At 32.8% G+C, this 12351-nt stretch overlaps 1 protein-coding gene across 1 annotated transcript in view; it reads left to right on the forward strand.

Annotated features, from left to right (window-relative positions):
- The first annotated feature begins 761 nt into the window (after positions 1-761).
- LOC132942384 (zinc finger protein 1) overlaps positions 762-12351 on the forward strand; it is a 181483-nt gene continuing 169893 nt past the window's right edge. Inside the window, exon 1 of the mRNA XM_061010707.1 lies at positions 762-1523. Within this exon, the coding sequence (XP_060866690.1) occupies positions 1430-1523 (94 nt within the window). The 5' untranslated portion in view covers positions 762-1429. The remainder of the gene's footprint in view (positions 1524-12351) is intronic.

Raw genomic sequence — 12351 nt, forward strand, 5'->3', positions numbered from 1 at the left:
CGTGAGTTTAATCGAGACGACTTTTATTCGAGGAACGATGCGCGTACGCTAATATAACTATTGCGGCAATTGTAGTTCTTTTTTTGGATGTTTTTACTATATTACATCAGTATTAGGTATATAGACCGTTGTTGGGATGATATACCTATGTAGGTATGTATTTTAATGTTATTAAGTTTTATTTTGAGAACTATGTATAGTTTATACGCATTGCGATTATAATAATATATATTATAACATATGATATGCGGTGCATACAGAGTGATATATTAATTTTAGCTTTCGGTAAAAGGTGCAGCAGCAGCAGTACAGTATATAATGGCCAAATAATAGATATTTCGTCACCTCGGGCAAAAAACTAAACGACAAATAAAATATTTATGTGTATATATACATAAATATGCACAACAATAAAATACAAGCAAAATGTTTGAAAAAAACCAAAAATCCACCGGAACCCGTCACCGCGTTCGAGGAGCGCGAATCTAGGGTAATGTGACATCAGTTACGGCGGAGATCAATTTTATCGTGTGAAAGGATTACAACACGCCCACTTACCCCCACGCCGCGGTGCGATCACTGATTCACCGTTCGCGATAAATTGCCGCCGCCGACGACCAGCCGTCTCGACGCATCGCCGTCGTCGTCAGCTCCCCTCGCCTTCACCCCGACCACACCCCCACCCCGCCACAACCGGAGCCGATCGTCCGTCGCCGCATATAGGGAACAACGCAACGCGTGCACGCCGTGTGCTGCACTCAGACGGTCCCCCTGGAAACGGCGCGCGCGTCCACGGCGGCGGCGGCGGTGGCGGCGACGATATCAGCAGTCCGGACTAGCAATGCCGGTGGTTTGACGTCCGCGCCGCGCACTTTTCACCCGCTCTCCGCGCGTACTATGCTCTTCTTCTATTCTTCCTCCTTCACGTCTTTTCGCCCGTCTTTCGTCCCGACGACGGCCCGTTCGCGGTCCGACGACACCTCGTCCGTACGGCATTTTTTTCCCAGTCGGACTTGACCAACCCCTCCCCTACTTTCATCCCTCCTTTCCGACCACAACTTTTGATCCTCCGACATAATATTCATTATATACCTCGTCAAAAGTGCGCTTCTCGTTTTTACCGCATACATTATTTTTCTATCTCACGCCAACACATAATATATTATATTGTTAAGTAAAACATATTATTATAATACCGTCGTTATATTATAATACATTATATCATTCTATCTTTTGTACGAAAAAATCACATCAACTTAATTTATAAAAAATCGCTTAAATATACTATATTATATTATATAAATATACATACACACACACAAACACACACACACACGTGACACCTCAGTGCGGCGCGTACACTCAACCGGCGCCCAGAGGAAATTGATGGGACCCGCTGTCGCGGATGGTACGATCGTTTCAATGAGAAATGGAATCATTAACAGAGGACCAGAACAGGCCTGTGGAACTTTTGTCACCGTCCAGAGGAAGGAGGAAACAAGCGAAACCTCAGCGAAAAAATGGTAAGTGTTTTTCATTTGTATATATATATACCTAGTAGTTATATATAGCCATAGGATTTTCTGCATTTCGTCGATCATTCAATAGTCGATCCGGCGATGCGTCCCGAGAGTTTTTCTATGATATGTAGATCACGTTAGATCGGTCGAAGATTTTTGGGGCCATTGTGTTTTTTAACCCTCTTTGACGCCGCGAGGGCGGTCACACGGTCGCCGCTGGCACGTGCTACTATACTACCGGGCAACATGGCTGCCACCGCCGCCGCCGCCACCCACGTGTGACGTCACCCTCTTACCCCTAAGGGTTCACCTGTTTTTTTTTTGTTCACCCTACTATATCGCATATAACAAATGACATTTGCAATTTTAAGGGCGTTATAAACATTTAGGATTGTAACGACAATGAGTGTTGCTGATTCATATAACGGTTTATTTTTTTAAAGCCTGAAATTAGATCATCATCACCATCCCCTATGGTATCCCTGGCGGCTAAGGTTTTGTTTAATTTTTTTTTTGTCTGAAACGACACTAAAATAAAAATAAACCGGTTCTCCAATTATGCCACCTTCTACCATACATATTATGATCACTGTGTACAACATACCTATTGTGTAGTAAGACAATAGTATAAGTATAGTGTATATACTGTCTATAATATATTATATACTTCCTCCGTAAACGATATTCACTTTGTGTGTGCCTATATTATGTGAATAGAGCCAATACCTTTTCTTTGCATTTTTCATATTAATTACTCTCCAGTCTCCAGTATGTAACCTATAGGGAACAATAATAAACAAATTAATTTAAAAAAACCGGGAAAAAAAACTTATTTTATGAATTTTTGAAAAATTGGTTAACATGTTAGTCAATTAAAAATTAAAATGAGTTAAAATAAAAAAAAGTATAGTTTGTGTATTTGACTAGTCTAGATTTCTATCTGTATAGATAACTTATATAATTTAATTTAATCGTTTTAACATTATTAATAGTTATTAGTTACACACATGTGACATTATACTGCAATATATATTATCTATATAATTGTTGTTTTATCTTGTATACAAGAACAAGATAGCATAATATATGATATAGTACTTAATATTTTTCGTGGTAAACGTGTAAAAATATTGAGTCTTTGTTGCATGTTTTTAGGGTCTTTTTTTATGGAGTGTTCCTTTGATTAGCCGTTAGTGTAATTTATTGATTAATTTATCAGTTTTTCATCTATATAGTTATTTATTTAATTTAGTTTTATGAGTGGGTAGATATAAGTAATATAGATATTAATTTGTCTACTATCTATATTCTATATTATACTTTACGATTTACTCTAATTCATAAGTTAAAATATGAAAAACAATATAGCATATTATAGCCTTTCCCTTCTGTATTTATCAGTATTTATTTTTATTTACTATTTATAGGTATATAATATACGTCTTTTTATATATTTATGTGTAACCTTTTAGATGTATTTTACAAAGTTTAGTTCCATAAAATCGCAATTAATGAATTTATCTGGTTTAGGACACGATTAGGTTTTTATACATAAATTAACGACATAATTGTAAATTCGAATAAGTATATTAACATTTGAAATACCACGATAAGAAAATACTAAGGTCATAACTCATAAGACATTAGCCGTATATTGCAGTAGTGTCTGATTAAATATATGTATATAATACCTATTGTATTATATACTACCTAATTTATAAGTGTTAATGAATTTTTCATGTGGGAAAAAAATATCAGATCACTTCTTTTACCAATAATAATTTAAAACAAATTGTTTTAATAAAAATGTAATAGGCCGTATAGAGATTATGCAGATATTTAAGAACAGATTTATCCACGTAAATACGTACGTCACTGCATTATTATTTAATCATAATTTGATCAAATTACATTCATGAACTTATAGTTTTAGAATTATAGAATTCGGTTCCTGTGTGTTATATATACACTAGACAAAGGTAACAATTTTTATATTTCATAATTTTTAAACAATAATGTAATCAGTGGCGTACGCAGGATTTTTAAATGGGGGGGGGGGGAGAACTATAAAATTACAATTTTATTTTTATTTTGTCCAGTCTAATAATTGCAGACGTTTAGGTGAGGTATTTGAAAATGTTTGTACAACTTCAACTTCTCATATTTACTAGTAGAAAAAATGCTCTGGTCATAAACTTCAAAGGAGGTTTTCGGAAGCAAATTAGATCTAGTTTGTACTTTTAAGAAGTCAAAATTGAAAATTCTCAGTATTTTTTAAAAATAATAAAGAAAAACAAAATAAATGAAAAATTGTTGAAACTGTTTGGTAACCTTGATTAGACCGTCTTCATTTGGATTGTATTTGATTAATTTTAGTTTTTTTTTCTAAAAATGTCAATAAATAATTTTTTGTTTAGCCAAAAAGCTTAAAAATGTAATACAAGGTTCATCATAGGTTTTTATTATAGCTATTTAAAAATATTAACGATATACATACAGGCATACGATTTTTTCATAAGCATTTAACGTTCAAATTCTTGACAAAACTATAATTAATTTGTAGTTCAAAATGTATTAAATATTAAATTGGTATAGCTAAGGCTTGGAAAAAGTAATAATAATACTGGCAATGGGGGGAGGGGGGAGGCTTCAGCACGTTAGCCCCCACCCTGCGTACGCCACTGTTTCTAATGGAAAATCACGATATTGTTAATATTTAAATATTACTAACCGTTATATTGTTTAAGACAATTAAAAAAATATTAAAGTGTATAACAATATATTTACCTGTTTGATCTATCTTCTACTTAGTCCATAATATTTACTTTAGAATAATATTATATTAATATAATTTATAATTTAATCGATTTTAATGTATTCTTCTTGCTATCTATTGATTGCCATTCTTAACTAATAGTTAATTAGCATAATAATAAATAAATAAATAATTGGATATTTGAATTCTATATTATTAGTGAATTTTAAATTATATTCATACCATTCAAAGTAATCAAATGTATTCATCTCTTGTCGATTTTAATTTTTAAATTATTTTAACTTTTTAAGACATTCTTAAAAAGTTTTGTGAAAATTCTACTATTATACGGAAATTATTTTAATTTACTATTTAATTGTTATGTTTACATTCACTTATAAGGTATAATTTATAAATATCACAGTAAAATATTACGTACCTATGCATATAATTTCTAGCGTACATAAAATAATTTTAACGGTTATGGTTTCTCACGATTTGAAAATATCAGATTATATGAGACTAAATAGTTATTGTATTTTTAAATTTTTTATCGGGTTTCGTAAAAGCAACTCGTTTAATACAAATTACGTTTCGATGTAAATTTGTCCAGTAGGTATCAGCAAGACCAAGGGGGTGACGTTTAATTTAGCTTGCGCGTCTGTGATGATCAACCGTGCGAAATTAATCATCCGGGGGACGTCAACCCCCTCTCCACCTTCGTCCGTTGGTCCACAGATTTTTGCCACGCGCCCTCCGTACCAGGTGAAATGAAAATATACTTGTTTTTTTTTTTTTTCGTTATACTATTGTAAACCTTACAATAACACAAGCCCCCGAATATTTCCTCCCCCTGTTTGCGATACCGTGGAGGGGGTTGGGGAGGAATAGAATTTGTATCAAGGGTCATTTTTAAAGCGGTGGATTATCGACAGCTCCGGGGCGAATCCGTTTTTAAATATCGTCCGGGGGGGAAACAACAAAAAGAAAGAAAAGGGTCGTCAACGCGTGCAACCGGCGTTGGCATAGGCTCTATAATAGCTGGCGCACGCGCTCGTATTTTTTTCATTATGAACCGGTAGCGATAAACCTGAACGGCCTCTGGGCCAGGTGAGACCCGCGGGTTCCAACGGTCGTTGCCGCCGGCTTATAAAATAAACAAAATACAGTCAATTAAATCCGACGCTATACTGAGCATTATCGCATCTTAAGTTATGAGTTCGCGTGTATAGGTATTATGTAAATACGTGATGTGTGATTCTATAAATAATCGTAATAATAAACAACTTACATTACACCTTGATACGCTGCAGGTTACCTGTGGTTGTATACACACAGTAGTGTTGCCGTTGTTGATAATATTGTCTTGTATATATACCTTATACAAATCGTCTTGTCGGAGATTTGATAAATAATGTTTTATATCATCTCAGTAAAATTGTACATGTGGCTCAAGTGTTTCACGGTTGATTTTAAAACGATTTATTATATTATAGTAAGTATACATATAACATATATTTTAGAGTAGACTAAGAAAGTTCTGAAACAGGAACACGCTGCAGTTAACTGTAGCATAATACATTATAAATTAATAGTAGTACCTACATGCAGGTAGACAATTTATATTGATTTAGTATAGGTAGTAACATATCATAATATACCTACGTAAAGCAAAAAATAGTAAAATAAGTAAAGTTGGTATTATACTATTATAATATATAAGTAGTATAACCATAGGTAGTTACTAAAAAGAAAGAATAGTGAGAAAGCAGAAATAATGTGTACCTATAAATGACTCGTATTGATGTAGATATGAATACAATATGTATAGTGTATAAGTATTTCGTTAATCAATTTTTGGTTAAATATTTATAGAAGTTTGGTACTAGGTGGATTCCTGCAGGACCATATTTACATTTAATTGTACTTATTATACATTTCTTACGTTATTTATTTTATGGTATACATTTTAAATTTTAACATTTAAATTGTATAAAAGTTTGAAACTTAAATTAGTTTTACATTATTCTTATAAATTTGAATATAAATATTAAGCTAAACTTGTAAATTAAGTAAGCTTCTATATAAACTTATTTATTGTATTGTTTGTAAAAAGGGGTTTGTATTACCCTTTTGATTCCATCCCTTTGATTAATAAACTGTAAACACACGTATTTGCGTTTCCAAAACATTTACAAATTTAGGTATATATACGGAAGAATGATATAAAAAAATTAAAAATACATTCTTAACAATAAATTACTATGGAAAATACATTTATAAAGTAAAAAGTCTATGTAGAAAAAACATTTAAATAATATATGAGTTCTAATTTCTAATTGTTTTTATTTTATTCTGTAAAATACATTTTTTAATTAAATTTTATTATGATCACTAAAAAATGATTTTATCGGTATATATAATATATATATGTAAAGAAAAAAACCGAGTGTTTTAACTTTTAGTACGTATGTGTAACATTTGAAATATATATATACTTACCTAAGTGAAATCGTATTTAATTTTACTAGGATTCAACATTGTATGAATTAATACAATTAATTATTAATTGTAGATAATTTGAAAATGTATATTTTAAATCAAGTTTAATTTTATGGAATGAAAGATGATTGCTTGTGACATATTTACTTGTAAGTTTCAAAGTTTTTACTTTGTAGTTTGTAGAATGAAAGTTTATTATTTGCACGGCTATGTTGTTGTTAGTATTTTCCGTACGAATCTATAAAATTGAATAACTATGACAATTACAGGCAAAATATACAAAGAATTATGTTGCAACTTTTACCTATATTTTTTCTATCTCAAGAGCGATTGGAGATGATCGATTTCATAATTATTTATTGAATCTAATAAATTATTCGTTAAGGGGATTTCACCCGGTGATTTTCTGTCTTTGTCTAACACACGCGTGACATAGGATTTTAGACATGTTCTTTGCCAAACATACTAATTGATCTAATGAAGCGGTACGAATTCTATAAACAGATTTGAATTTTTCGTCAAGGCTACTTGAAATCGGCTTTCCCCAATTTTCAATTTTTTGATTTTAACTTCTCGAAAAATTTAGATATGACAATTTTTAATTACTCTTTTTTAATATAACGTTTTTACGAATTTGGGGAACAATATCAAAAATGTGGGAAAGTCGATTTCAAAAGATTTGTTTTCAGAATTCTTATAGCTTCATTAGATCAATTGGTATGTTTGGCAAAGAAGAACACGTCTAAAATCCTATGTCACGCGTGTGTTAGACAAAGACAGGAAATCACCGGGTGGAATCCCCTTAAATTGAAACATTTTATGAATAATCATCAATATTTATTAGGCTTTCAGCTTTGATAACCAGATAACGATTTATTAAAGTATAGTATTGAAATAAAATAAAGTTTTGTCTCTTCTTGTTATAGAATATAGTTAGTTAAGTTGGATAATTTAATATATAGCTAGTTAATATAATAATATCTGCTGCATGTTCCTCGATATTATTTATGTTAAAACGGTTTTAAATTTTGAACCGAACTTCCATGTTGAAACTTCAACCGATCGTTTTTAGCCATTATAAACTTTAGTCTCTATTGGATTAATTAATTATTACAGAAGTATTTAGTTGCTCGTCAAGTGAGTACTCAAATGTTTAGGAAATCGTTATAATACGTACTCTTTTTGTAAGGAACACCGTGTTAATTATTAATACATAATAATATCTAATATGTGTGTGTGTGTGTTTGTGGGAATATTATAATATAGTAAGTGTGTATATTGTATATACATTCTACGTATCATATTAAACTTACACATTATTATTATGTTCTTTAAAAACCTTTACTAAAATAAAATACACTTCAGTCACTGCGGTCGCTGTATACTCATTGGTGCTTCGCGCGCGGTGCAGGAGAATGGAGACGTGCGTGACGTCATACACTTGAGTGCCTTGATTGATTTAGTGCATCCGGCCAGTTTCTTTTCGTGTACACGTTTTCATGCCAGGTGGGTCTAAAATATTGTATTATTTTTTCATTATTACTACCCCCTCTACCATCCTGTCGTATATGTATATACTTGTATATACCTACATCAGAATTATTATTCTCGGGGCCGCACAATTTGAGGCACTGATCGAAACAATACACATTTTTTTTAAGCTGCACTCGCGAAACGTATTGTATTTCTCGTCGGTCGACAAGAAGAGATTATAATTACTGCTCAGAGATTCGCGTGCGCTATATATAATACGCATATATCTAATATCGTCTTTATCTCATAAAAAACCGAAAGCCCCCGTATTTGGACGTTCAGTTATACACCTAAGTATATTATAATATATAATTACTTTTAATTTTATGACAGTATTTATTTACGGGAGGTATATCAGTATATTGTGTCTATGTACGTTATTCGTTGTATACTTGAGGAATGAACGATGACTACGACATACGCCATATAATATCTATATATACAACATACCTATATGCGTATGTAATGTGTATCTACGTATATTATACGCACTCTTGTGCCACCGGCGGCGGTGGCGGCGAGTGGGGTTAAACTGTCAATAGACGGAAAATATAATAAGTCGGTGTCGTCGATGCTGCGGCGGGTATATGTGCGTGGTCCCAGAGAGAGGCGAACGAGCTGCAGAGAGAGAGAGAGAGAGAGAGAGAGAGAGAGAGAGAGAGAGAGAGAGAGAGAGAGAGAAGAGAGAGTGTGAGTGAGAGAGCAAACACACTAATGTAATATTTCACCTGAAATACTTCCAAATACACTCTGTATATATGCTCGCGACACATACGCGTGTTACATATACCCATGTATATGGTACATACACACACACACATGCCGCTGTCAAACGCAGCTATAGAGCTCATATAGCTTGCGACACCAATGTGTGTGTGTGTGTGTGTGTGTGTGTGTGTGTGTGTGTGTGTGTGTGTATGTGTGTGTGCTCGCGCTAGTGTTTATTATATAAAAATAATAAATGGTTTTGTTTTGTACGTGTCGATTTTTACGAGAGCTCGTGTTGACGACGGTCGGCTAGAGAGGTAAAAACCGGAGACCCGACTTGTGAGAGATATATGCGCGCGGAGAGGGGTCGTCGGCGGTTGTATGCAGGAGGAGTGCGGCGTGTATATAGTCGTATATGTGTATTGGGATACGGCGCGAGTTCACGGTCCCCCGAGATAGCCTCACCTGATTCTCTTATATTATTATATTATTTATTATGTGCGTTCTTCTCTTTTTCCCCGCCGCCGTCCACTGTTATAATAATATATATTATGTACAACTATAATACAACACCTATCTCGCATTCCCGCTGCGGCCCGCCGTCGCGCGCGGTCGGTATTTCTATTAACAGTATAATAATGATAATAATAAACGTAATAATATTTAATTCGTGTTTGCACGTGGACACCGAATCGTATCTTATCGTTGCTCGGGTCGTAGAGCGGGTTTATCTCCGCGCGTACTAATAAATAATATTAAGTTCATCCGTGTTAATTGACGTGGTGTATATGTATATATTATTATGGTTGACAATTTGTATTTCAATAATTATTAATCACCAATCGCGTACCTTATTATAATGCAGATGTATTACACTCACACACACACACACACACACACACACACACCTCGTCGTCAGGTCACCGATAACCTCGGCCGAGACACGACGATGACTACGATGATAGTCGCATCAGTGAATCACAATAATCACGCGTATATATCTCAATGCGTAATATTGTTATATACAAGTACCAAGTTATATTATGTGGTCGTAAACGTCTCGTAAATCACTGCGATTTGATAAAGTGATATCTTGGGACTTGGGCGACTACGATGAGATCTATATAATATTAACAAGCAACTCGAGTCCAAACGAATTATTATTATTATGAATATAAAGACGGGCCTAATCGGTTTTGAAAAACTAATAATTGGTCATCTATTTTATCATTATGTCTTACCGCACACATACCCTACCTGTGGTCATTGAAATATATGTCTTCGGAGATGTATGTCCGTACAGCTTATATTAAATTGATTATTACTATAATTACTGTTACTGATTAGCTATATTGATTAACTACTAACGTTTCGTATTGACGATATAAAAGAAGCGTGATATTGTATACTAGATTTCAACACGAATACATTAACTAAATAATAAATGTTTGAGAAAATTAAATTTGTGAATAGTTAAACTGTTCAAAATAAATATTTTTTCTTTATTCTTTATAGTTATGTTAAAATGTTATTAAAAATTTGAATAGGTACTTACAAGTTTTTTTTTTATAGTTTATGCGATGTAATATCTAAATATAAGCTTAACTATACGAATAATTAAGAACTAAACATGCTTTGTTATAAATAATTGTATCATTTGGAAATTGTTTAGAAAAATTAAAAACATATTTTAAGGTGCAAAATGATATTTGACAAGAGTTATTCTTTTTCTTTCTCTTTTAAGTAGGTATTGGCTTTGTTTCTCACTGCTAAATATATTTTAAATATTATGGTATAATTTTAAGAATTTTCAATTATATATAGTGAGTTTGAGTGTATTATTATCGTTATGCTTTTTATTCCGAAATGTGTAGTTACGATAATTTATGTTTATGTGTATGTCAAAAAACACAGAACTATATGATAATTATTATTTCTTCTAATTAAAATCTCGAAATAATAGTCGACAGTCGTATTATAGTCGTGTGTACAACGTCTAGCCCGTGTTTTATTGGATATATCGTTTCCGGGCTGAGAATTTCCCATTTTGTGCGTGTAACATACACGGTTTTGGGCGCGGGCCAATGACACCTTTAAATCACTGGGTTTTATTTTTATATTTTATTCCGCCGTTAAATTAGACCAAAATCGATTCGACGGCGTCCGTGGTCCTTATTAACTTGTGGGGATGAGACGCGGTGGAGGCGGAGAGAACAGCGTGTGGCTTGCGTGCGAGCATATATATGCATTTTGCTTATTTAAAAATAGCGGACATTCCAGGCGGTCCGTGTCGAATTTGGCTTGGAACAATACGATTTCCGAACGTCTTGTATACTTCCCCTTGTTCTTCGCTCCCCTGACCCCAAACACCCTATCCAAATCTAGATCCTCCGGCGAAAATGACAATGACGGTTCCGGATGACTCTTGTACTGCTGCTATACCGCTCGGTATTTTTTCTATATATATATTATATATTATACATGTATAGAGGATTTTGCGATAATAACACGATAATTTGAGATTTTTTTCCGGCCGTGTGTTTCGAGCCAAGAGAACACCGTAAAAATTAAAGAAGAGTTGGCGTTGAAAAATTGTTAAATTCTAAAGTACGTTAAAATGTCATATTGAATGCATGAATAAAAAGAAATATCTTATACCGTGATTATTTTCAAACTGGTTGTTAATATCCTATATTATCCTTATTTTCGAAATTAAGTAATTTTTCTACAATAACTGTACATTTTTTCCAATTATTGGTTTAATTTATTTATACTGCAGTTATAGGTAGATGTCTATGTACAGATCTATAAAACATTATGCAACAATAATTTATAACTTATCCACACTATAGAGTTGCATTTATTGAGGTCTCATACGAAATACGGAGTCATATATAATATGATGAAATTGTGATGGGCAGTTTTTGTCTTCACACATAGTCTAAATGAGATAAATTGACTTGTTTTTAATTTTATTGCAGTAATTAAGAATAACAATAATTGATGCGACATACGTAGTTTAATCAAACGTAATGTTATAGAATAATATAATATAGTACGTCGTTTGAAAACCTATAGGTGTAATCCGATTGATAATGAATTAACGACTTAATATAAGCGCGTTCAGTGTTAATATGTTATCTTAAAACAAAGAATCAGTACCTATTTAAAAAAAAAAGCGAGGGAAATAAGACTACAGTTATGGTATTTTGATTTCCTTATTGAAGGCGAGTTAAATTATAATAAATTGAACATAATTAATAGCTAGTCCTATATCATATAATTTAATTATACCCATAAAAAAGTTATTATACATTTTTTCTTGTTAGTTAC

Source organism: Metopolophium dirhodum, chromosome 4 (assembly GCF_019925205.1).
Source record: "Metopolophium dirhodum isolate CAU chromosome 4, ASM1992520v1, whole genome shotgun sequence".
Classification (NCBI taxonomy): Eukaryota; Metazoa; Arthropoda; class Insecta; order Hemiptera; family Aphididae; genus Metopolophium; species Metopolophium dirhodum.